General features: G+C 32.6%; 2 protein-coding genes across 15 annotated transcripts; both read left to right on the forward strand.

Annotated features, from left to right (window-relative positions):
* Nucleotides 1-12,399: 12,399 nt before the first annotated feature.
* Nucleotides 12,400-26,625, forward strand: LOC112004312 (receptor kinase-like protein Xa21). Of its 14 annotated transcripts, XM_065773588.1 has the most exons (13): nucleotides 12,400-15,252; nucleotides 15,376-15,774; nucleotides 15,872-16,814; nucleotides 16,907-17,372; nucleotides 18,049-18,144; nucleotides 18,233-18,292; nucleotides 18,727-18,831; nucleotides 18,924-19,337; nucleotides 23,230-23,393; nucleotides 23,985-24,023; nucleotides 24,135-24,207; nucleotides 25,675-25,774; nucleotides 26,351-26,625. In XM_065773588.1, exons 1-2 carry the CDS (start codon nucleotides 12,528-12,530, stop codon nucleotides 15,747-15,749), a joined length of 3,099 nt encoding a protein of 1,032 aa, XP_065629660.1. In that variant the 5' UTR covers nucleotides 12,400-12,527; the 3' UTR covers nucleotides 15,750-15,774; nucleotides 15,872-16,814; nucleotides 16,907-17,372; nucleotides 18,049-18,144; nucleotides 18,233-18,292; nucleotides 18,727-18,831; nucleotides 18,924-19,337; nucleotides 23,230-23,393; nucleotides 23,985-24,023; nucleotides 24,135-24,207; nucleotides 25,675-25,774; nucleotides 26,351-26,625. The 14 variants fall into 14 exon arrangements, with proteins under 14 accessions (XP_065629660.1, XP_065629661.1, XP_065629662.1 ...); XM_065773589.1 differs by lacking the exon at nucleotides 18,727-18,831 and having other exon boundaries at nucleotides 16,896-17,372; XM_065773590.1 differs by lacking the exon at nucleotides 18,727-18,831 and having other exon boundaries at nucleotides 16,896-16,952.
* LOC136067552 (TMV resistance protein N-like) lies at nucleotides 18,129-21,174 on the forward strand. The gene is made up of 5 exons (XM_065773607.1): nucleotides 18,129-18,144; nucleotides 18,233-18,292; nucleotides 19,156-19,337; nucleotides 20,103-20,162; nucleotides 20,986-21,174. Exons 1-5 carry the CDS (start codon nucleotides 18,129-18,131, stop codon nucleotides 21,172-21,174), a joined length of 507 nt encoding a protein of 168 aa, XP_065629679.1.
* Nucleotides 26,626-27,502: the final 877 nt, after the last annotated feature.

The following is a 27,502-nucleotide window of genomic DNA, read 5'->3' on the forward strand; positions in this document are numbered from 1 at the left end:
ATATGATTAGCTAAAATACTATTACTTTGACACATGCCAATTATTTATTTTTCTAGTGCAACTCTGAATTTTGAATTCTGTACATGCAATTGTGTACTTCCAAAATCCAAATGTCATGAATGCACAAACAATGAATTAGTTTTATTTCCACAGGAATCCTAGTGCACCCAATTCCTAATGAATTAATTAGTTAATTATCATCAATAAAACTAGTTACCTACTAAGATTGGAAGAAAATTTTAATAAAAATAGTGATTGCAGTTCAACCTCAACAGCTACCTTCAAGGTCGGTAATCAACGGCACATGGGTAACAAAGTTAGTCATCAACCAAATACCGCCAAAAGAAGTCTTGGTCTTAATTAATCCAAGTTAATTAATTAAGTCAATTTAACATGCAATGGCATGATAGCACAAACAAATCACAAACTAAGTTAAATGCAGCGGAAAATAAATTTGATATAGGTGATTTGTTTACGAATAGGGAAAACCACAAAGGCAAAACCCCACTAGGTGAATTTAAGGTTACCATTCCTGAAAATCCACTATTATCAAAATAAGCAGTTATAAGTAAAAGGAATCCTAGTACTTAATACCAACATAGAGTTGAACCCTTACCCTAATATCTAATTGGACTTGTATTGTAGTGGCAATCTCTTCGTTCAATGCACAAATCCCAATATGTGACTAATACACCAACTTGAGGAAGATGTTGGCTGCAAAGTTCTTTAGTTTATTCAACAATGAAGATTAGGAAGCTCCTTGGTCACAAAACCCTTGGCGTAAAGATGCAATAGCTTTTACAGAGAATATGATGAATTAGAGCAATTTTTGTCTCCAATCACACAATGCATGTAACAACAATTGCAACAACTTTGTGACAACTCTTAAAATAATTCTTATATATGTCTAGGGTTGTGAGAAAATAAACCCTACACAAATATTAAAGGATATGCGTGTAATCATATCTGGAAAACCTACTTTCATAATTCTTGATAGATACAACATCTGTTGAGTTTCAGCAGTAATTCTTGATAGAAAGGATTTTGTTGAGACTTTTGTCGAGCTTTAATGAGCAGCACATTCCTCACTTGTTTTTTGGTCAAATTTGCATGACTTTGCTACTAAATTTGAACACTTGTTTCTTGAAGTATTAAACTTGTTAAAGGATTAGCCAATTTACATAACATATGTCCCTAACAATCTCACATATGTCCTAACAGTAACAGATATGTTACATTCATTAATAAATACCTTCATTAATTAGATTCATTAATGAAGAAGTTGATTAATGTGTCATTACTTTTGTAACTCCATACTAACGCATGGATTCATCTATCGTTCATATCCAGAATCACTATAATGACAGCATCTCTTATAGGAGGCCAAGTTACTCGCAATGACACGATAGATTTATTAAGGCCAATGCTCAACGTGCATGAATCTCATTACGGAAGGATTGTTGCGATTATTATGCACTAACCATCCAAAGACTAGCCTTTGTTGTCCTTCATAGTCTGAGCAATTTTAACTTGCACCTCCTTTCCATCATAAGAATGGGTTACATCATGATGGATATGGTCAAGTCAAGAACTATAATGAATGTATTCATAATTTTAGCCTACAAAATCAAGAAGACATATTTCAACATACCAATATTTTACATCATAAAAATATTGCAAAATTTCACAAGAAATTTTGAATAATTAATTATTGATAATAGAGACATCATAAAATATCATGTTGTGAAACATTATTCTAACATTATATATACCTACATGTGAGTTTATTTTAGAATCTATGAAATAATTAGGATATCAATAGACTTGCTTGACCTATATAGACCTCTTCACCAGAGATAGAAATAAATGAGTAACATTCTCATTTTTTTTTTTTTTGGAGAACCAAAGTTCAAATATATTTTCCGTGATTGTTGTAATTATTGAATTTAAAAAAGAAGAAGAAGAAGAAGAAGAAGACCAAATTAGTAATTTTACCAAATTTTTAAATTTTGTAAACCCATACATTATAATATCTTTTTTCTTGAAATCAAATTATAACAATTACTTACAAATATAGCTGAAGGCTTTGATCTGGATCTACTCTCACATGAACCTACAGTTCATGCCTTGATCTTCATAGTATTGATAGTTGAAGGCTTGGTTGCAACTTAAATCCACTGGTACTAGCAATATGGATTTGATCTTCGGTAGGTGCTTGATAGAGTTAGAAGATCTAAAACACTTCAAAGACCCTAAGATCTAATCCTAGACAAGTTTTTGTTCTTGGTTTGCCAACATACAACATATTAGAACCTAAACATTTATGACTAAATATTTAGAACCTAACAATATCATTCTATTATTTTTGGTGTGTTTGATTGATATATATATATATATATATTTTTTTTTATGAGCTAGTCCATATTCTTTGAAATTATGTTATAGCATGCTATGTTTCTCTAATTTTTTTCCCTGTACAACTATACCTTTTAAGTTTCAAATAAATTATTCAAATTCTTATTTTCTTAAAGGAGATTATCATGATAATCATAGCTTATAACAAAATTACTTTCTAATATTACTCAAATAACTGATAGGCACATTCAAATGCGTAGCCAATATTATGTTTTGATATAAATTCAAATTCTCACTTCCGAAATAATTAAGTATTAACCCAAACAAAAATCAAACCCAAAACTATAAGAGGAAGAGAAATTCATCATTGAATTACATTTTCTTCTTATATCTTCCATGCTTGCAAAATTCATAATTGGATTACATTTTCTTCTTATATCCTCCACGCTTGCAAAATTTTCATAAGATGAAAGATCAATAAATATGTCATCAATTAATTTTTTAAATTGCAAGTTTTTGTAATCTAAAATTATGCTTAGAAAATAAGTTTATGAATCATATAATAAATAACATCCAATTGACACAAAATTTGGCATGTATATTAAAAGTATAAAGAACATGCAATCTAACAATTAGATTTTCAAAATATGTAGCAATATTAATGTTTTTGAAGGAAGTTGTAACCTTAGGTTACAACCAAGTTTGTAACCAAACTTTGTCCATAATTATGATATATTCATTTTTATTAGACATCATCTTGAATATATATATATATATATTGAGAATCAGGTCAGAAATTTTATTTAAGACAAATCAAACTTAAAAACATCCTCCAAGTCACATGGTAGATCTTCTAACTACACATCAAAATCTGCAGATACAACTGCTCTATGAGCATGGGCATGTGCAAGCTTATTACCCTCCCTCTTGACATGACAAAAACTACAATTAAAATTAGCTACTAAATAATGAATATCAGCAATGACATTTCCAAACAAAGTCCTTGAAGGCTTGGCAGCAACAAGAGCTTGGATAACCTTCAAGGAATCACCCTCCACCTCCACAGCTTGAAGACATAGCTTCGGGGCAAATACAACAGCTCTTTGGGCAGCCAAGGCTTCCACCATGGCCACAGACCCCGAATGCCTAATTTTCTAGCTCAACGCACCAATAACTAACCCCACCAAATCCCTGATGACCACCCCAAGACCTGCACACGCCTGCTCTTCAAAGAATGCTCCGTCGAAATTGACTTTGAACAAACCAAATGCAGGAGGTTTCCACTGAATATCCCCACTACGAACAGCCAACCTAGGAATCTTTCTATGCACATCATGGAACTCCTTCAGCAACTCAGAGGCCCGAGTGCACACCTCTTCAACACCCCACATCTTCTGTCTCTCCCTAATTCGATTCTGACCAATTTGACCAATTCATCTTAAATTCTTAATCCAACCATTTATTCATTATTTTTTTCCTTTATAGATAGGATGGATAGAGGAAAAACTAAAATCATTCCAAGTTCCATAAAAATATTTTCCATATATTAAATGTGATGTGTTCACTTATATTTAACTTTACTAATTTATTGAAAATTGATTATAAAAAATTATTAAAATTTGGATACGTGGAGAAAGAGGGGAAATGATGTGTTCACTTGTATAAGATGTTATTTTAACTAATTTAGAAATTAATTATTTTTTACATATAAAATGGATGGGTGAAAAAAGAGAAAAAAAATAATAAAATGAATGTCATGCATTCACTTTTATAATGCGTAACCTTTACTAATTTATATAGCTCATGACATTTTTTTTATTTATATAATAATAAAAAGATTACTTATTTTACAAGAGTATAATGGTAAATTCCCATAAATTACATTTTCCACATTCTCACTCATCCTCTCAATCAAATAAAGAAAAATTGTGTTTAATTTTTACTCTTCCACTTTTCTATCATCTTCACCAAACAAACAAGAAAGAAAACAATAACATTTACTTTCTTCTTATTTTTCTATCCGTTCCAAAAGAAAGTAGTTTTTATTTTAGGGATGCTTCAGAATTAATTTTATAGTTTTTCATTAACCTCTCAATTAGTTCAACACCCCTTATGGTTTTAAACATATAAAATGTAAGAAATTAATTGGATGAGAAGTTTTCCTTTATTTAATACTAGTAAGTTGCCCGTGCGATGCACAGATAATTTTGTGATATTTTATGTAAGACGGTTTTAGATAATGATATATATATATATATATTATAAAAAAAAGTAAACTAAATTAGAGTAAAGAAACATATGCATTTTGAGATATTAAAAATTAGTTTAGTAGCATCATTGTACATTTGTAGTCTTCTTAAGGTACGATTATTATTATTTTTTTAGATCATGAAACTAAAGATAAATGCAAAAAGTAATAGGACCATAAAAATCAACTACTTTGTGTTGTGTTCATATATATCATACAATGAAATGAAAGTATGTTCAACTCTTTCATAGTCTTCTACTCATCGATAGTGCGAAATTAAGACATGATGTGGACAAGTGTGTATTCAGGTGTCTTATAGATGATTTAAAATTAAACTATAGTAGAATATGGTTTTATATTGCGCACCAAATATTCTCTTTACTTATATACCCAAAACAAAAACTATCCAACCAAATTACCCAAACTTAAATCATAATTAAGCCCCTAATTTTTAAAAGAAAAAAGAAAAAAGAAAAAAAAATTATCCATAGGGGTTTCAGCTTCTTTATGGTGGTGGGAGGCCAGTATAACGGAGGTGATAACCCCTCAGATTCCTCTTTCTCTCTCTTTCAAATGTTTTGTCAGTCTCAAGTCTTTTATTTCATAATATATAGTAAAACAATGCATTTTATTTAACAATCTATAACATTTTTGTGTCTCTCTATTTCTCTTCAGGGCCTTATGTGGTTAGTTACAACTATTAGTCCTTAATTATTATTATTATTATTGCTTTTTTTAAAATACTAAAATGGTAGATATGTCAAAAGGCATGACGAATAGAGAAACGTGTAGTGTAAACTTAGGCAATTAATGATATATTAATAAGATAACAGTAAAATAGATTAATATAAACTTTTGGGTAACAGTAAAAAAAATTTAATGAAAGAGGTAAAAAAAAAAAATGCTAAATGCAAAATTAGAGTGTCACTTGGCAAGACCTCATGTTTTCCCACATGAGGTCTCTACTTATATATATATATATACACACACACATAGATTTTTGGGACAAGCCATTTTTTGGATTTTGGAAGTTCAGGATGGGTCCAAAGGCCATTCAGGGTTATGGACCCTATATGTAGAACTTTCGAAGTCTCTTTCTTCCTCACTTTTTTATATCACTTTTATGTTTATGTTGCTTGTACTCTGGGGAAAAATATACCTTGTTACGAGTATATAAGTCTTTCCTCTCATAGCTAATGGGCCCACAAAACATAAGATAATATAAAATATACCTAATATACCATTTTAGAAAACTTTTTATGAGAAATTGAAAAAACTCTCAAAAAAATTAGTCACTTTTTCATAAAATTTTTCCTAAAATAGTTTGCTAATGTGTCTTAAGGCATACATTAGTAAAACCCCTCTATTATATATTGTCTAGTTTTTCAATAACACCATAGGGTGTGGCTTAGTAGTATAAGTTCTCATATCGTTTTGTATGTTTTTTGGGAGGAGTTAAGTGGTTTGAGTTGTGGCACTTCAATGAATGTGATATGCCCACAACAGTAGCCACATCAAGGCCTTGGTGGTACTTGTGGTACTACATTTACCATCACGTGACATAGGGTTAATGAGTCCATACCAAATACCTTTTTTTTTTTTGAAAAAAAAAAAGTCTAGTTTTTCAATAATTGTAGCATCTTAGATTCTTAGTATCTTGAATTCGTCTAAGTGGGGAAACTTTTCAGAGTCTACTCGGGGATAGTGAAGTGGGTAGAGATCCACTTCTAAAAGTCTCGGGAAAATTTTCGAAGTCTAAGCGGGGATAGTGAATTGGGTAGAGATCCACTTCTAAAAGTCTCAGTCGGGAAAATTTTCAAAGTCTAGCTTGAAATATTGGTATTAACAATGATTTCATTCAATAAATTGCTAGTGCTGGTATATGCAAATCATACACCACGAACTAATGGTCTAGATTTGAAATTTGCATCAGTTTTATTCATCGAATGCTCCTAAATGGTCCAAAATGATCTTTTTCTATTGATTTTGATGAATTTTTAATGGTTCCCACTTCCCACTTTGTTCAATGGGCATTTAATAATTTTTCTAATAAATTCAAGTTGTCATCATGGTTCCCACCTTTGGTCTAATAAATTCAATTTGATGATGATGACTAAATATTTTTCTGGGTATAGTTGATGACTTCCTTGTGACCAAATAGAAGATAGTCTTCTCCTTTTATATTGAACGTGAAGTGAACTCTTGAAGTGATACCTTTTGGGGGAAAACATTTATTCATCTTTTCCCTGACGATACCTTCCGATAAAATTCGAATGAAAGTGATTGTTAGATAAGCATAATGGATTTTTCAGATGGTTCTTTCAAAATCTTTAGACAATATATATGAAGACAAACAATTTAATTTAGAGAAAAATGGCCGAAGAAAAAAAATTGTGCTTGATTGCAGAAAATTTATAAATAACTAGGCAAATAATTTTCCAACGTTTCTAGGGAAAATTACATTTTAAAAGCCATAGTTTATGAGGTGTAAACATAAAACTTATTTTCAAAAGTATTATTTACATATTGCTGTTCTTTCACTTTTAGAGCCTAAAATCCTTTGGGCAAGTATGTTCAATAATTGTCTTATTAAATAGTTGCATATATTTCTGGTGATATAAGAGAGGCTTTCTGAAACTTATGTCAAGCAAGGCATAACCCACGATTAGTATGCTGCGTATTTAATTTTGAACTAGTTTTACGTTATTATTTTTAAAGCTTTTTACTTTCTATACAGAAGCTGCAATATTTGCATTGAAATTCCAAGTTCCTTATGCTATGACGTTTACTGTATCAACCAAAATGAATTCTTTACCAAAGTGAATATGTGACTTTGACTGTAGTCTAACATTTTAAAATGACAAGTACATACAAAAATACCTATTTTAATTCTCAAATGCTTTATTATTAATAATAATTTTTAAAAGAGCTTAATCCATAACGAAACAACCTAACAACGTTTAGGTCTATAAGACAAGAGAAAAGATATTGATAATTTGTTTTATATTTTATCTTAATTACTTAAATGATAAGGAAAAATGATTAAAATTGTCAATTTATAAAAAATATAATTTCCTTTAAGCTTGGAAATCTGGATACCCCCTGTTTTAAAGGGAATTCACATTCTCCTAGCATCTGATTTCCTAACGTGATTTGCAACCAAACATGAGAATTTTTAAACATTCTTAAGAATCCTAAAACATTACCCCATACCAAATGCCACATGAAAGATTTAAGATTGATGCTTTTACCGATTGCATGGGTTGGGATCCCAACTCAAAATCAAGTTATTGCTAACAGTCTGTTTGATTGGATAAGTTCTACAATCTTCACTCCTTTTCAATTATCTCTTTCTATCTAAATCTATATATTACTAAAAGCTGAAGCGTAGTATTTAATGTTGCTACGCTCTCATTGAGCCACATCAGCTGCTATGTCATTATCAATTTTTTTTTTCAATTTTTTAATAAATTTTTTTAACATTTAAAGTGAATTAAAAACTCTATTATATTACAATCAAAATATCATATTTAATTTATCTTCTGTTTAATTATTCTTATTTATTATTAAATTTTCAATTCCATTTTAACTTTTCATATCCCCACTACTCTCTACCTTAACTTTCTTCAACCTTTCTCATTCCATTTCAACTTTTGGTATCCCCACTACTCTCAATATTAATATTATTCTATCTTTTTATCTTCTTTTATTTTTGACTCTTCTTATTCTTATCCTCATGATATAAAATTGTCATTCTCCCTCTTATTCCATGCATAATTTCTATTTTTCCACACACAAAAGTCCCCCCCCCCCTCTCTCTCTCTCTCTCTCTCTCTTTATATATATATATATATATAACAAAGAATAATTACAGCTCAGCCTCAAAAGTTGACTTCAAATCTTGTATGTCGTCACAAGTAAGGCATCAACCATACCCACACAAGGTCTTTGTAGGATTGACGCTATTTTGTCGTCATCAAGAGGCTGTGCTCCCATATTTCTACTGTATAGACGCCTTATTTGGTAGGCAAACGTAAATTTGGCATATTGGAAATGAAAATGCAAGCAATGAATTTGAGATTATTGTGCTCAATTCAATTCCAAACCATCCTTCTCTTGTTGGTTGTACTGCTGCATGTACAAACTCTTTCTGTTTTTGGCATTAGTATTGCCACCTCAACTTATTTCGGTGGGAATGAGACTGATCATCAAGCTTTGTTGGCCTTCAAGAGACAGATAACACAAGTCCCTAAAAACGTTTTCAGCTCGTGGAATGATTCCCTCCATTTCTGCGAGTGGGAGGGTGTTACTTGTGGCCGCAAGCATAGAAGAGTCACTGTATTAGATCTGAGTACCAGAGGTTTGGTGGGTTCCTTGTTTCCATACATAGGCAACCTCAGCTTCATTAGGGAAATAGTGCTGGCAAACAACACCATTGGAGGCAAAATCCCTGATGAAGTTGGCCGTCTATTCAGGTTACAAGTATTGTGGTTGTCTAATAACTCCTTCCAAGGGGAAATTCCTGCAAACCTATCCCATTGCTCCAACATTAAGATTCTTAGAGTCGGTAAAAATAATTGTTTTACTTTTGTGTGTTTGAAAAGGGAATAGAAAAATTGGAAAAGTATAGAAAATTAATAGGGTAAATTACAAAAACTCTTAGGGAATGTTACTCCACTCCAAAAGTTTAAGAGAATGACACTTTCCTTGAGATTTGGTGGAAATTAGCATATTAATCATTTCGTTAATAACAGTATCAAAATATTTCAAAATTTTGAAAAGTGGGTAAAGTATGTGTAATATTGTAAGAATGGTAAAGGGAAAGAAAGAATTACTAGAGGTAGCTAGGAGTTGCTGTTGGAAGTGCTTTTTCTTTTTTAGAAGTTTGATGAGAAAGAACAATAAATTTTTTTATTTTTTTTTTTGGAGTGTGTATAGAAACTACCTCATCATGGTCTTCATAAATTTAGTCCCTTTGTAGTATGGTGAAGGCCCAACAGGTACTGAGGGGGTATTTGGTTTGTGTTTTCAAACAACCATTTTCAATTTTTAAACATTTTACGCATTTTAACACACTTTTTCATTCACATATATTTCCATAAATGTTTTTAAACAATAATTTTCAATTTTTAAACACATGTACTAAACGGGCCCTGAAAATTCGAATCAAACTTTAAAGTATTCCAGCTTATGCCAATGCTAAATACAATAACTCAAATTCAAAGGGAGAGCTTCCGGCTCTAACCACTAAAAACAAAAGAAAAAACTAATGCCACGTCACTATTAGTGGTTGGAGCCTTGGGCTCCAAACACGTTGGGAGTGCCTTTTCCAAAGAAGGCGGTGCAATCAAAGCTAAGATATAAATATTGTCTAGATTGCACATTCATATTGCTGAGTTCAAAATTTTTTTTTTTTAATTCAACTCTCTTCCTTGTAGGAAATGATGAGAGAAATTTCACAAGAATACCAAAAATATTCCGAGTCAAATGGCCACATGCAAAATGTTACTACTCAACCACTCTCTCTATCATGGGGCACAAACTTCTTTTATACTTTAGAAGACCTATTAACAGGTCTTCTAAAGTATAAAAGAAGTTTGAAGCAAGACCAAATTGACTGCATGGCAAAGCCGAATTAGCCATATTGGAAAAAAAAAATTTTTTTTTTGGTAAGTAAAAAAAACCCACTTATACTTACACTAATACCATTGAGTCATTTCTTCCTTTTCACTCTCATAATCTGACCTTTCTTCACTGCCCCAATTTATTTATTTATTAAAAGCAATGAATAAAAACAGCATCCATGTCTTTTTAATTTTTTAAAATAAATAAAATTTCTTGAAAATTCGGAACTCGTCGAATAAAATTTGCAATGTCATCATTCAATTGAAATGTAAGAGCTGCTTAACAAAAACCCTTCAAGAAAATTCCAAATCCCGGTTGTGAAGGTGATCAATCTTATGCTAATAAATTGTTTCATCTTGTTTAGGCATTCTGTGAATAACTTCCTACATCAGTATATTTAGGGTGATAAGTTCTACAATCTTCACTCCTTTTCAATTATCTCTTTCTATCTAAACATAGGGTAAAAATGAAACAAACCATGAAGCTGTAATAGGTCCAAACTTGAATAGAAAAACAAAATCACATATAATTACATCTTTAGGTTATGTTTGGTAATAGTTTTTCTTTTCTATTTTCAAGAACTTTTTTTTGGTAGTATAAAGAAAAAAACAATTCTCTTGTATTTTTGAAATCAAAAACATGTTTGGTTAGTTGAAATTAAAAAGATAGTGTTTTGAAGAAAAAATAGAAAATATTAAAATATGTTGTTACTAGGATTTGAACTTTAATACTAACTCATTAAATGAGATAGATTTATTAAATTAAATGCATGTTTTTCTTAAATTTTGAAAATTAGAAACTGAAAACAGCATTTTGCATGTTTTCAGTTTCTTTCACAAATTGAGTTTTGAGAACAGTTTTTTTTTTTTTTTCTATCTATTTTGAGTTGGCAAACAAGTTTTTTAGTCTTAACAATAGAAAATTATTTTTGGAAACAGAAAATAAGGGGAAAAAATAGTTACCAAACATATCTTTATTCTCTATGGAATCTGAATCAAACAGTTGACAATTAATAAGAATAATAATATATATTCTGCTAACTTTCATACCATTATCTACTTTCTAGTCACCTTCACCTCTACTCCAGTACAAGAAGGATCATGGTTTCTATACAAGATTTGAGGAGGATTAGATTATATTATTATCAACTCTATGTTAAACTCCCTAGAAAATGAAACTAATTCACTATTGTAGAAAGCATTGAAAAGAGTTGCATATTCTTATAACCATTTTTTTTTAGAAACAAACTTTTGCATGCACAAGAACAAGGAAATGAATTCTAAAAAAAAGGGCATACCACAAAATCCATTCAAAAGCCATGCATATTCTCATAACCTAGTGATTTCATAAAATAACATTATACATTGAACAATTACCTACTCATATGATTAGTTGATATACTATTACTTTGACATCGACGAATTATTATTTTTTTGGTGTAACTCTGAATTTTGAATTCTATACCATGTAATTGTGTAATTCCAAAATTCAAATGTTCTGAAAGCACAAACAATGAAATAGTTCTATTTCGATGGGAATCCCAGTGCACCCAATTCATCTAATGAATTAACTAGTTAATTATCATCAATAAAACTGTTCACCAACTAAGAATGGGGGGAATTTTTTTAATGAAAATTGTGATTGCAGTTCACTACTACCTTCAAGGTCAATAATCAACGGCACATGGCTAAAAAAGTTAGTCATCAACCATATAGTTCTATTGATGATACCAAATACCCACAAAGAAGTCTAGGTCTTTGTCTCATCAAGGAAAAAATGTATAATTAATTGGTTACCCACAAAGAATGATTTCAGTTTTGCCTCAATAGTCAACTTAAAGATAAATATCAATGGCACAAGGACAAGACTATCTTGCATATCGTCACAAGTTAGGAATCAACCTCAACTGCTACCTTCAAAGTCAATAATCAACGACACATGGCTAAAAAAGTTAGTCATCAACCACATAGTTCTATTGATGATGCCAAATACCCACAAAGAAGTCTAGGTCTTTGTCTCATCAAGGAAAAAATGTATAATTAATTGGTTACCCACAAAGAATGATTTCAGTTTTGCCTCAAAAGTCAACTTAAAGATAAATATCAATGGCACAAGGACAAGACTATCTTGCATATCGTCACAAGTTAGGAATCAACCATGACCAGCTGACCACAAAAAAGAGTCTAGGCCATTGTAGAATTGACGCATATTTTGTCATCATCAAGACCCTGGAGCTCCCATATTTACACTGCATTGACACCTTATTTTGTTAAACAAACGTAAGTTTTGCACATTAGAAATGAAAAGGCAAGCAATGAGTCTGAGACTATTGTGCTCAATTCAATTCCAAACCATCCTTCTCTTTTTGGTTGTACTGCTGCATGTAGAAACTCTTTCTATTTTTGGTATTAGTACTGCCAGCTCCACTTATTTCGTTGCGAATGAGACTGATCATCATGCTTTGTTGTCGTTCAAGACACAGATAACAAGGGCCCCTGAAAATGTTTTCAGCTCGTGGAATGATTCCCTCCATTTCTGCGAGTGGAAAGGTGTTACGTGTGGCCGCAAGCATAGAAGAGTCACTGTATTAAATCTGCGTTCCAGCGGTTTGGTGGGTTCCCTGTCTCCATACATAGGCAACCTCAGCTTCATTAGGGAAATCGTGCTCGCAAACAACACCATTGGAGGCAAAATCCCTGATGAAGTTGGCCGTCTATTCAGGTTGCAATTATTGTGGTTGTCTAATAACTCATTCCAAGGTGAAATTCCTGCAAACCTTTCCCATTGTTCCAACCTCTACCACCTTGAAGTCGGTGGAAATAACCTTTCGGGATCAATCCCAAAAGAGCTTGCGTTTTTGTCAAAGTTGGAGTTTCTTGATGTTCACGCTAACAATCTCAGTGGAGGAATCCCACCTTTTATTGGGAACATTAGCTCTCTACAAGTTTTAGCTGCAGCAAAAAATGTATTGGATGGACATATTCCAGATGCCTTGGGTCAATTAAGAAGCTTAACATTTTTAGGATTTGGTGGAAATAAACTCTCTGGTTTGATCCCCCCATCTTTATATAATCTTTCGTCTATTATTGTTTTTTCATTAGGTGGTAATGAGCTTATTGGAAGTCTTCCTACAGACTTATTCCTCACACTTCCACATCTCCAGTGGTTTCAAATGGCTGAAAACCAATTGACTGGGTCTCTACCGATCTCATTATCTAATGCTTCAGAGCTACAACGATTCCAAGTTGAATTGAACAATTTAACGGGAAAAGTATCAGGCAATTTTGGAGGCTTACAGAAATTGGAGGGTTTTGTTCTTTATGAAAATAATTTAGGAAGTGGAGATGCTGATGAAATGAATTTCTTTCAATCTCTAGTCAACTGTAGCAGATTGCAAGTTCTACTTCTCATGGCAAATCAATTCGAAGGTACGTTGCCTAATGTTTTGGGTAATCTTTCTACCCAGCTTAGCCTTTTTATGATCAGCGAAAATCTAATTTTTGGAGAGATCCCTTCAGGGATGGGTAATTTGGTTAACTTGACATCCTTATGGATGGATGGTAACAAATTTGTAGGGACAATCCCAGATAATATTGGTAGTCTTAAAAAATTACAGCAATTATATTTAAATAACAACAGACTCTCAGGAAGTTTACCAATTACTCTGGGAAAACTATCATTGTTAAATGAACTTTACTTAAATGATAACAAATTGCAAGGACCTATCCCATCAAGTATAGAAAATTGTCAAAATTTGCTGGTGTTAGATCTTTCTCAAAATAATCTCAGTGGCACCATTCCAAAGCAACTCTTTTCAATTTCCATGCTGTCAATTGGACTTTATTTAGCTCATAACTTTTTCATGGGATCACTACCTTCTGAGGTCGGCAATTTTGTCCATTTAAAAGAGTTGGACTTATCTGAAAACAAGTTGTCTGGTAAAATTCCAAGCAACCTAGGCTCTTGCACAAGCCTTGAGTACCTTTACGTGGAGGGTAATTTATTTCAAGGAGAAATACCAACATCTCTGAGTTCTTCGAGAGGTATTCGAGTGATGGATCTTTCTCGGAACAACTTCTCTAGTCAAATTCCAAAATTTTTGGAGAAACTCTCCCTCAATAATTTGAATTTATCCTTCAATGATTTTCAGGGAGAGGTTCCTACAAAAGGAGTGTTCGCAAATGTTAGCACAATATCACTCATTGGAAATAGTAGATTGTGTGGGGGCATATCAGAACTAAAGTTGCCTAGGTGTTTAACAAAAGAAGATAAGAAAATTAAGGGGCCTTTTGTACTCAAAGTGGTTATCTCAATAGCATGTGTGATTTTGGTAATAACCATAGTATCATTTTTTTTATTTTATTGTCGCAAAAATAAAAGAAATGATATGTCTTCAGAATCTTCCTTGAAGCAATCATTTTTGAGGGTGTCTTACCAAATGCTCTTAAAAGCAACTGACGGATTTTCATTAGCAAATTTGATTGGTGTTGGTAGTTTTGGCTCAGTGTATAAAGGCATCCTTGGAGAGGACAGAACAATTGTTGCAATTAAGGTACTAAATATTCAACGTCAAGGAGCTTCTAGAAGCTTCATCTCCGAGTGTGAAGCCTTAAAAAATATTCGTCACCGAAATCTTGTGAAGGTGATTAGTTCTTGCTCAAGTGTGGATTTTCGTGGCAATGATTTTAAGGCTCTAGTTTATGAGTTCATGCCAAATGGAAGTCTAGAAAATTGGTTGCATATGGATATGGAAATGAATATCACACAGGTAGAGATACGAAATTTGAACATTCTTCAAAGAACAAATATTGCCATTGATGTTGCTTGTGCACTCGATTACCTACACCACCATTGCCCAATGCCAATTGTTCATTGTGATATAAAGCCAAGCAACATTCTTTTTGATTGTGATATGATTGCTCATGTTGGAGATTTTGGGCTTGCGAAGTTTCTTTTAAGACCTACCAATTCAAAAGAAAGTAGTTCGATTGGAATAAGAGGAACAATTGGGTACACGCCTCCAGGTAAGCACAATTTACTGTACTTTTTAATTGTTAACACGTGCTTTCCCATATTTACAATGATTATTTTGAGCTTCCAAAATATAATGTGAACACATTATCTATATTAAATATTCTTAATGGCAGAGTATGGTCTAGGAAGTGAGGTGTCAACCAAAGGAGATGTGTATAGCTATGGAATTTTATTGTTGGAGATGATAACAGGAAAGAGACCCACAGATAGTGTGTTTGAGGGAGGCCTTAACCTTCACAACTATGCTAGCATGGCCTTACTTGATGGTGTAACGGAAGTTGTGGATCCAAAACTTTTAAATAATGTTGATGAAGTTCTTGGAAATCACAATGGTAGCCTTGCAAATAAAATAAAGGAGTGTTTGATATCCATGGTCAAGGTCGGAGTGGCATGCTCTATGGAGTTGCCACAAGAACGATGGGACATTAGCAAGGCCATCTCTAAGTTGCAGTTGGTTAGGGACATTATTCTTGGTGCTAGGATTTAGCACAACATGCTTGGCTATATGGAAGGTAAAAATCAAACTTCTCACCATCTTAATGTTGGTATAAAGTTATTTACTTATTTTGATCTTTTCTCTTAATGTTGTTTTCTACTAACTATTCGCAGGTCCAAAAAGTCTTGTGCTCCTTCAAAGTGTTACATTGGATGGAAAGACTTTTCTAGCATTCTAGATAGGCTTGCCTATGGGTTATTCATTGAATAAGAAGTATTTTGCATGTTTCATATACCTTGTCTTCTATATATGTTTCTTTTATACACATGAGTAGCTCAAATAATTTCCTACAATCTTGTATTAGTGTATTAAATCTATTGTTATATACTATGCTTGGACAATTAAATACCAACTTTATTTGTAGATGTAAAATAATTTTCTACAAATAATAAGAATTATTTTTTACTTGCTTCCCATTCTTCAAAGCTTAAGCTCATAAAATAGAGGGATGGTCGATTTGGCTATATCAGTGTAAATTACATAACAATGCTATGTTTGCCTAATTTTCAATAACAAAAGTAATCTAATGATCATGCTTGACAAGATAGGGCACACAATAGATACCATGCACATAATTTCAAGATCATGTTGGCTAGTCAACTCTATTATTGATTTAATTCTATTATAAAAGTTGAGCTACAATTGTTAAGATGAAACCAAAAAATTTGGAGTCACCTAATTGTGTTGAAGAACAATTAAATTAGTTTCTCAAAAAAAAAAAAAATAAAAAATAAAAAGAACAGTTAAATTAAAAAGACAGTTTATTAATTATACAAGACTTATTTTAGAATCTCCTCAAGTAATTAATGCTCTTGTTGGTCAGCTAAGATGGGTTCGTGTTTGACCTTGACGAGTACAAAATCAAATCGGGTAGTATGAGCAACAAATGTATTAGATTAAGATAAGTTGTTATTCTGATAACCTTTACCTGGTATTTGACGTGAATGACAAGAAAAAGCCAATAGATGTGCCCAAAGGATTTTTGATTCTCAGTGGAATCTTTCTTCAAAGAGAAAGTGGCATCACTCCTATGGGATTTCCTCCCACTATCCTCAGGTTGGTTTGTCTCTGTTTTCCACTTTCTTCCATCTTTCCAGAGATACCCATTTGTTTTTATTAATTAATTTATTTTTATAGGTTCTGTGCAGCTTGATGCTTCGTTATTTGTGGGAATTGAGATTGTTTAATCCTCAGGTTTGTCTCTGTTTTCCACTTTCACTGTCACGGTTTTTGATGCCAATCAGTGCCCTGGTAGCCTAATTAATCACGGCTTTGTGTTGTATTTTTTTCATCTGGGTTTTGTAGAAATTGTCTTATTGTTGGATATTGCATATTACACGTATGATTTTTTTGGTTATACATGTTTGATTTTATTATATATATGAGTTTTTGTTTTTCGTCCAAGTTATTTTTTGAAGGAAAAATTCTTACCATTAGCAAGAGGGTCGAAGGCAAGTTTAATAAATACTAGCTTATAACTATAATAAATAAATAAAAACCTATAAAAATCACAAGGATAAAAGTATCTGATTGTATATGAATTTGTCAGAAAAAAATGATCAAGAAGCCCTTCTCCATCATTGATGATGATTGAAAAACAACCTTGATGCCAAGGTATGCCTCCTTTATCAAAATCTTTGGCTGCCTTTGTTACTCTCTTTCTCTGAATTTATAGGCTCATTCATAGGATGAGTATTTATAGAGAAATCAAGTTGCTGGGCTTTGTAATTTTTATTTATAAGATTCTCTTCAGTTTTTATATTTTTGTTACTTGAATAGTTGAATTACCATTGCCAAATTGCAGTGCATCATCTGGCGGTATATAAGTTTTTAGCTGAATCTTTTCTTGTTAACAGGAAACAAATTTTCTTAGTCAGCTTTCACATCCAAATATTGTTTGACACTACAGAAATGAATTGGTAAAATTGATCTCATAAAGGCCAGTGGATATGCACATGCACATACAACTGCACACACATACACAGTAATATAGATAATCGGGACAAAGGGAGGGAGAAGGAATGACTTCTCATGTTCAAATCTATGTAATATGTAAATATTGGATCCATCATAATTACATGAAAGGAATATAGTGCACAGGTATTTGGGTATCAATTGTGGTTCCTTAGTTGTTTGTTCCAGGAATTGCAGCTTTGTTAATTTCTTTATGGTTATTAAATAATGTGGCTTTCCTGGCAGGGACATCAACATGGCTAAACATGTACATTTATCTTAAACCATAAATAGAAGTTTATTTTTTCTCTCTCACTCTCTCATATTTTTCTATAAGCCAACTAGAATGAAGGGCATATGATTTACTAGTATGAAGCTAGCCTGACATATTGGGGAGCCCATAAAAATACTTGACCTATGAACATTGAGAATAGTATGTATTTATATTCTTTGTATTTATTTTTATATGCTTTCCTGTTAATCATCAAAAGCATTTCTGATTTTTGGTTATTCTGAAGCAGATAAGAGTTTCATCCTCCATGCTTTCTTTCAAGGGAAGTCCTTACAGAATGGCACCAGAGGTATATGCTCTCTGTCTCTCCTTCCCACACCAACTCCCTCTCTGCTTCTCATTGACATGCAATATGCACATTCTCCTCATTTTCCCCCTTCGCATCTTTCAAGTTTCCTATTACTGTTCACCTTTTTAAAATTTAAAAAAAAAAAATAGTAATAATAATAATAATAATAATAATAATAATTATTATTATTATTATTATTATCATCATTGTATAGGTGAAAAAGAATGTCTTAAACCTTAGATAATTGTCAGCAAAAGAATTAAAATCATCTATTCAGATGACATTTTAGAAAACTAATGATATCAAAGGTTGAATATGTAGTTTCACTTTCTTTTCTATAAGATATTTGGAATTTAAATCTATATCCACAGCTAATTTTTATTAGTCAGTGAAATTGGCACTTAAGCTAATCCCTACTTTAACTTTCTGAGCAGCCAGTGTTGGAACTCCATCCAAAATTCAAGTAGAAAAAAAAATCACTTTGATTGATAGAGATTATGCAACAATGCTAGTGGTTCCTAGTTCAACAGCTTTTAAAAGTCCGTGGTTGTAACATCCTTCCTTTCTATCCTCATTCATGCTTCGTAATTGTGTTACATGATTGACTTCACTTCCATACTTTTATGTGCAGGGATAAGTGTAAACTGGAAGCAAGTTGAACAGCAATGGAAAAATGGGTGAAGCAAGCAAAGTCACAAGATGCTAATGAGACTGGACCCTATTATTAGCACACAGTTCCTTTAGTCAGTTTTAGGGATATGGGTTTCTCAACGTGATTAGTCTGGAAATCGTTGGCTATGATAAAAATATAATTGAATTCATGAAGCCTGATAACTTCCAAGTATTGGAATTTCTATTTCTAGGTGACTCCAATATTGTTACTCTCTCAGAAAGCATTAGTAGATCCGCTAGATTAGAACTTCTTGACATTGACAATTGCAAGAAGCTTCAAGAAATTCCAAGGGTTCCACAATCAATGGGAATGGTGGATGCAAGGAATTGCATAGGGTTGGATCCAAAAACATCAAGCAGATTATTGAATCAAGTGATCTCTCTCTCTCTCTCTCTCTCTAGTTTAAGTTATAGAGAAACAATATTTGTTACTTTTCCCAAATTCATGTTACTTAAATTTCTTGTATTTGCTAAATGCAAGCAGTATTGAGAACAAGGAGGATATTGGAATTGTTCAATTAAAATACCAAGAACTGAGATTCAAAAGTATTTTAACTTCAACCATTGAAGTGTTGGAAATTCTGTATCATTTTGGGTTGGTTACAATATTTCAAAATTTTCCCTCTGAATTTCTTTTGATTGGTGGAGGCGCTAGACTGAAGTTTCCCCTTTTACGTTTCCATCAATGGTAGTAAAAAAAACATATCCATGTTGAAAATATAATAGATTTGTTTGAGCATCTGCTCATGGATTTTGTATCTTTTACACAGGAGGATAAGTATTTATTTCGATTTAGACGGAATCACAATGAGGTTGAGGTTATATCTTTTCTTGTTATCCTTAGATATTCAAATTTTGCTTTGTTCTTCAAAATGCATTTCTTAATATTCAAATGTGGTGGGCTTTATAATGATTTTTAATTTTACATTTGCTATCTATGTTTTTTTTTTAAAGCCAACTAGAATGAAGGGCATATGATTTACTAGTATGAAGCTAGCCTGACATATTGGGGAGCCCATAAAAATACTTGACCTATGAACATTGAGAATAGTATGTATTTATATTCTTTGTATTTATTTTTATATGCTTTCCTGTTAATCATCAAAAGCATTTCTGATTTTTGGTTATTCTGAAGCAGATAAGAGTTTCATCCTCCATGCTTTCTTTCAAGGGAAGTCCTTACAGAATGGCACCAGAGGTATATGCTCTCTGTCTCTCCTTCCCACACCAACTCCCTCTCTACTTCTCATTGACATGCAATATGCACATTCTCCTCATTTTCCCCCTTCGCATCTTTCAAGTTTCCTATTACTGTTCACCTTTTTAAATTTTTTTTTTTAAAAAAAAATAGTAATAAAAATAATAATTATTATTATAATTATTATTATTATTATCATCATTGTATAGGTGAAAAAGAATGTCTTAAACCTTAGATAATTGTCAGCAAAAGAATTAAAATCATCTATTCAGATGACATTTTAGAAAACTAATGATATCAAAGGTTGAATATGTAGTTTCACTTTCTTTTCTATAAGATATTTGGAATTTAAATCTATATCCACAGCTAATTTTTATTAGTCAGTGAAATTGGCACTTAAGCTAATCCCTACTTTAACTTTCTGAGCAGCCAATGTTGGAACTCCATCCAAAATTCAAGTAGAAAAAAAAAAATCACTTTGATTGATAGAGATTATGCAACAATGCTAGTGGTTCCTAGTTCAACAGCTTTTAAAAGTCCGTGGTGGTAACATCCTTCCTTTCTATCCTCATTCATGCTTCGTAATTGTGTTACATGATTGACTTCACTTCCATACTTTTATGTGCAGGGATAAGTGTAAATTGGAAGCAAGTTGAACAGCAATGGAAAAATGGGTGAAGCAAGCAAAGTCACAAGATGCTAATGAGACTGGACCCTATTATTAGCACACAGTTCCTTTAGTCAGTTTTAGGGATATGGGTTTCTCAACGTGATTAGTTTGGAAATCGTTGGCTATGATAAAAATATAATTGAATTCATGAAGCCCGATAACTTCCAAGTATTGGAATTTCTACTTCTAGGTGACTCCAATATTGTTACTCTCTCAGAAAGCATTAGTAGATCCGCTAGATTAGAACTTCTTGACATTGACAATTGCAACCAGCTTCAAGAAATTCCAAGGGTTCCACAATCAATGGGAATGGTGGATGCAAGGAGCTGCATAGGGTTGTGATGTATAACAGACAGCACATGCCTTCTTAGAGCAACAAGGGCACAGGACAAGGGCACAGGAAGTCACAACGCAAGATCAAAGGGGGGTGCCAGTAGGGGCCATCAGAGGTAACAGTGTCGGAATTGCATGAAATTTGGCAGGTTGAAGGGAAACAGCGTTCTGATCCAGATTCATGATAGCATGAATGTCGCCAAATTTTAGGCAAATTCCTTCGTTAAGGCCCCGAAAATAATGTTTTTGCTATTTATAGTAATATTTGTTTTTCCTTAATAACTTTTAGTTTAAAAGTCAGAATAAGGTCCCGTCTTTTTTGGGACGACCCTTAAGGTCAGTAGTTTATGATTCTGCGTTTAACTCAATTTTGTCATTTTTGGTAAAATTCGGTAATTTTGTCACCTAATCGCTTAATTAGTGCGAATTAGGATTTTAAACGTTTTTGCTCAGTATTTATATGTTTTGTAGCCGTCAGAGGCAAATTAGACTATTATCAATAAACACAGACTTTTGTCAAATTTTCTTCTGGTGGATTCCAGTTTTATCTCCTTGTGGATTCAGGGAAACCCTTCGTGGATTCGAGGTTTACTACCAGAAACTAACAGTTTAGTTTCTGTTCCATCAAGAGAGCATCGTGTGTGTCTCTCTTCAGGCTTCCGCGACATCAGGTTGGATCCAAAAACATCAAGCAGATTATTGAATCAAGTGATCTCTCTCTCTCTCTCTCTCTCTCTCTCTCTCTCTCTCTCTCTCGTTTAAGTTATAGAGAAACAATATTTGTTACTTTTCCCAAATTCATGTTACTTAAATTTCTTGTATTTGCTAAATGAAAGTAGTATTGAGAACAAGGAAGATATTGGAATTGTTCAATTAAAATACCAAGAACTGAGATTCAAAAGTATTACCATTGAAGTGTTGGAAATTCTGTATCATTTTGGGTTGGTTACAATATTTCAAAATTTGCCCTCTGAATTTCTTTTGATTGGTGGAGGCGCTAGACTGAAGTTTCTCCTTTTACGTTTCCATCAATGGTAGTAAAAAAACATATCCATGTTGAAAATATAATAGATTTGTTTGAGCATCTGCTCATGGATTTTGTATCTTTTACTCATGAGGATAAGTATTTATTTCGATTTAGACGGAATCACGATGAGGTTGAGGTTATATCTTTTCTTGTTATCCTTAGATATTCAAATTTTGCTTTGTTCTTCAAAATGCATTTCTTAATATTCAAATGTGGTGGGCTTTATAATGATTTTTAGTTTTACATTTGCTATCTATGTTTTTTTTTTTTGGTAAACATTTGCTATCTATGTTGAATGTGAGTATTGTCACTTTTCAACTGAAAAAAAAAAATAGAAAAAAAAGAAAAAGAAAAAAAAGTTATATATAGAAGTTAAGTGAGCCATAAGTCAACTTGTAAGTCAACCATGTTGGGAGTAGGAGGTAGTATTTATCACATTTAGAAGAAGATGCTATACTTTATTCAATCTACTAAACTTTGTAGTTCTCTTTCAAATCAGCTTGGGAGAAAATTTTCCGAAGTGAAGTTGAGGAAATTGATCTGGTATTCTTAACATTCCATTAGTTGCTGCCTTCCTTTGAGGATTAGACTCTCCACTTGAGACAAGCTGTTAAAATGGGGTTATCTAGAAATGTGTTACATGTCTTCTATGTAATACTCTACTCTCTTGCCACCCATCTTTTTTCTCATTGGAAATCCCTAGGCTCCAAGTTATTGAAAGATTCACAATGTTTTTCTTTTTCCAATTCCTTTTTGGAAAACATGCATACTTTGAATTTGAAACTTTCTAATAAATTTTTGTTTCAGTTTTACCAAATAACGACTATGTTTGATGATTGTTTTAAATTGAAATTTAAGTCAAGCACACTAGCTGTTTGATGAAATGCTTCTTCAGAATATTGAACCTGCTTGCTAAGATGTTTCTAACTTTCTTGTGTGTTTTAAATTTTGATATTGTTTATTGTCATAGATGTTTCTTTACTTTAATTGATTCATTGAATAATATTACTTAGATTGTTTTGTTATTTTATTGAAAGGTAAATGACAACCAGACAAGAATGCATTGAACTTGTTGTCAAGAAAAGTGAAAATCAAATTGGCACTAAACTATGGCTTCAGAAAGGGCCAATTGTTCTTTGATTATCCTTTCTCAAAGAGGCTATAGCAGCAAGTTAAGTCATATTGTGTAATAAAATCCAAGGTATATAACTAGTACTAAGTAGTTCTCTAATGTAAAAATAAGTTGAAAGGTAGAAGTTTTAGAAGCACCATAAGCAAACTTGCTAGGTTTGCAATGGTTTGTTATGGTAGGCTTAACATAAATGCTTATGTATTCTAAAGCAATGTCAAGTCTGACAAAGCATTAAGGCCAATGAGTTTGTAAAGAGAAAATTTTTTGTTACTGTATAGGGTCATGTTGTAATTTTGTTTTTTAGGGGGTAAGGGGCAGTGAGGAGGTCCATTTCTATGATTTTGATGGTAGCCATAATTGATCGATTTAGTTTGATTCTTTACATAATTTATTTCGTGAATAAATTTATTTTTTCATCCAAACCCCTGAGTTAAACCAATTTTTATTTTATTTTATTTTATTTTGTGGATCTACATCTTTAATGATCAATATTTTGGTGAATATTCTTGGATGGGAGGATCAGAACATGTTTGATGAGATAAATTGCAATTTTTCATAATAATTCACTGGTATTGAACTCTCTTCCTTTCTTTGAAAATCTCTTATACCAATTTACCTCTTGAAAATCTCTTATATCAATTTCCCCATTTTGCTTCCTAGATTTTGCTTCAAGAGCTAAGGAGTCATATCGCAAGAGAGGTAAAGAGTAAACTCCTTTGCTTTGGTATTTTCTATCACTTATGATTTAGGGATTTAATTATTTTTTATACAAATTAATTGTTTTAAATTTTCATTTGTCTGTTTGTCTAGGAATGTGGAGCAGCTTTTAAAGGACAAGATCCTATGTCAAGGTCATCAAGATGTACTTTTCTACAGCTAAATGGTAGGTGATTCAATTAGTTACTTTTAAAAAGGCATCTTTTGAAGTGCAACTTGTTCATAAGGTTCAAAAAAGTTAATAGAGTTTTTGGATCACAGGATAAGACAATAAATTGATTGTTAATCTAAATGACAATCTTTGGTTAGTTTTCATGGGAAAACATAGAAAGGTGTTTGCTGAGATTTTGGTTTTGTTTAATAGTGATTTGCACTAAAAAATAATTGGGCATAAAAATTTTCATAAGGATACTCAAACATCAAAACTAAATTTTGGAGGTTCTAAAATTGCTGCAAATTTGGGAGGAGCTTCCCAAGGAGGATTTGCTGTTGAGAATAATTGGATTGCTGAGTCTGTTCAAAATTTGGATGTTCCAAGTTCTAGACCATTAAAACTATTATTCAACATTATATTTTGTATGTATTTTAAAATATTCAATTAGAATGCAGAGTCGTAGATTGGTTTATTCATTTATTTAGTTTATTTGATATTCATTAATATGTATTACAATATGTTTCCTGCTCATATTTATTTGACGTTGATATACAGTTAGATTTAGATATGTAGATTTCCGTAAGCAGTGTATAAAGCATTTCGACATTTTCCAGGTGTGTGTATATGATCAGGGCAAGCTTTTTTGCATTAATGATCCATTCTCGTTGCATTAGGTGGTGTTAAAGAAGTGTTTCTTCTAAAAACTGGGCCAAAGATATGTTCTTAATAAGTTGAGGGGGTGGGGGGGGGGGGGAATTTTTAAAAAATAAGTGCTTTTTAAATCACAAAAGCCAGCTACAAAATTGTTTGAGATGGGCTTTTTCTTTCATTTTCGTTTTCCCTAGGTAAATTGGGTGAGTGGGGCTGGTGGGGTTTGAATCTACGTGACCAAACACCATAAAAGGTGTTGGAGCGCTATGGTACCTCTTGAATACCAGGATTTTGTGAATGATTGGTATTTTAGCATCTTACATTTCAAGCCTCTGAAAATTTACTGTTAGCTGGTCATTTGATACATGCTGGCCAAAAATTAAGTTGTTGGGCCTCCTAAATGCCTTTGTTTGGGATCTCTGTAAAAATATAATTCGTATTTGATTGGTTGAGGAGTTATTTCTATGAACATAACATAAAAGCATATGTTTTTATTTGCTCGTTTCTTTCCTTCTTAATCAGGAATATTTGAATTAATAAAGACGAAAAGACCACAACTTTATCATTGTTGGGATAACAACTATACCTACTGGCTACTAATAAAACTCCTTTATCCCTTAATTTTTATGTTTGTGTGCTTAAAATGATCCTTCCATTCTATAGGATCCATCGTTTGCATTTATTGGACCATTCTTTAAAGCTTTAAATTAAATTCTTTTAAGTAGTTTCAAGTCAAACTGTTTCCATTGGAAAACATGACAATCAGTAAGTGTTAATGCTAGCTTTTTAAGTCCAAAGTCATAGTGCTTTCCTCTCTGCTATTTGTAGGGACGCAGCAAACACATGGGAAGTGGACACTCCAGTTAAACCACCTGATGTACTTTCCAGCATTTTTCTTGGCAGTATAACACATGATCAAATATTGAAGGTATGGATATTTCTATCTTTTCATGATATGTCCATAAGGTGGTGTAAAAACTTTAGAGAATTTGGTAAAATATAATTATTTTTGGATGCTTTGTACAATTGTATATATTACATGAGGTGTATGAATATGAAAAGATATGGGATTAACTCCATTAGATTTTTTGTAATTGGAAACTCATATGTTGGGGGCAGTTTCTTCGGTCAGTGTTTTGGGGAAAAATGGGCAGTTTTTTGAGATCATGTAAGTGCTATGACTGTCAAATGTGTTGTCATGAACTGTGTTGTTATTTTTATATGATTATTTAATAATAAAAAAAATTATGTCAGAGTAGAATTTGCATCATTTAATTGCAAGCTTCCATCTTTTAACTTTAATAAATATATAGATATAGGGTTCAAGAGTCAAGACACATCTATTACATTTATCTTGCTTAAATGATCCTTAGCTATCTTCTTTAAATTTATTTCAATAGGAATGTTTTAAAATCAGTTCATTTGAAGATATGTTTAAAACTATATTTGATTTTGAGAAAAAGAAGGTTTTCTTGAATAATCATATGTTCTTGTTATTATATAGGGTGCAAGAGTTGGGTTGCAGTTTAAATGCTTTGTACATCCTAGTATTCCTTTGGCTGTATAAAACGCTCAATTAATGCCCATTTGAGGGGTTGGTTTCTAGCCATTAGTTCAATCAATTTGGCTGGCTCAGGTGTTCTTATGTTGATATACGGTGCTTAAGGCTAGCTAATAAAGATGCATTTGTGACTGACTTAAAAGCTGTAAAGTTGTGATTTACAACTATGTTTTATGTTGGCTAAAATTCCATGACAAAAAGTGTTGTATTTGCTTTAATTTTGTTCCTTGTATTTTGTGGGATTTTATTGTATTGGGTTTAGTATCAAGTTGGTGAAGACTCAAGCTTAAATGAAGAATCAATGGATATCGCGGGTGTCTCGCTGGAGGCTAACCCGCAAAAGAGCCATGTGAGGAGCACATGACTGGAAGTTGAAGAGTCGTGTCAGGCTGTCGTTTTTGCGAGTGTCTCGCAGGTAAAGCCTTCCCGCGAGATAGTCGCGAATCATTCTACTTGGAGGATTTTAGTGCGTGACTTTCTTACTATTCACCTATACTATATATACCCTCATTACTCACAATTGTATGGGAGGCAATTCAGAGAGAAAAACCCTAGATAAGTTTTCAACAACACACACCCATCTTTTGAGAGAGAGCTACTCATCCTTAGTGAGAAATCATTGTAGCTTCTTCTCCATCCCTCTCTCATTGTCATACCTTGAGAGGAGATTTATACCTAAACACAACCTACACCTATTCAGAGTGTAGAGAGTGTTTTGAATCTTGGGAAGCTTTGGAGATTTTCCAAAAGAAGCCGGTGAGGCTTGGTGGATGCAATCGAGCATATTGCGGGATTCGAAAAGCTAGACAAGACACGGCTCCGAGAAACCTTGTTGGAGTAGGAGATTGGAGGGCTTAGGTACATCGGGTAGATTAGGCTTGGAGGGTTTCTTGCTAACCCATGTATCCCAACTGATTGTCTAGTGGATCGATTACCGCTTGGAGGGCTGTAGAGAGGTTTTTTGCCGAGTTATTCAGTTTCCTCTTCGATAACATATCGGCGTGTTATCTTGTATTTGCATTCTCTCTTCCCTTACTCTTGTACTTTACTTTTATTGTTGGTTGTTCATGTTTATGCATTAGAGTAGCATCGGTT

The sequence above is a fragment of the Quercus suber genome, unplaced genomic scaffold, assembly GCF_002906115.3.
Source record: "Quercus suber isolate HL8 unplaced genomic scaffold, Cork oak 2.0 scaffold_77, whole genome shotgun sequence".
In the NCBI taxonomy this organism is placed as follows: Eukaryota; Viridiplantae; Streptophyta; class Magnoliopsida; order Fagales; family Fagaceae; genus Quercus; species Quercus suber.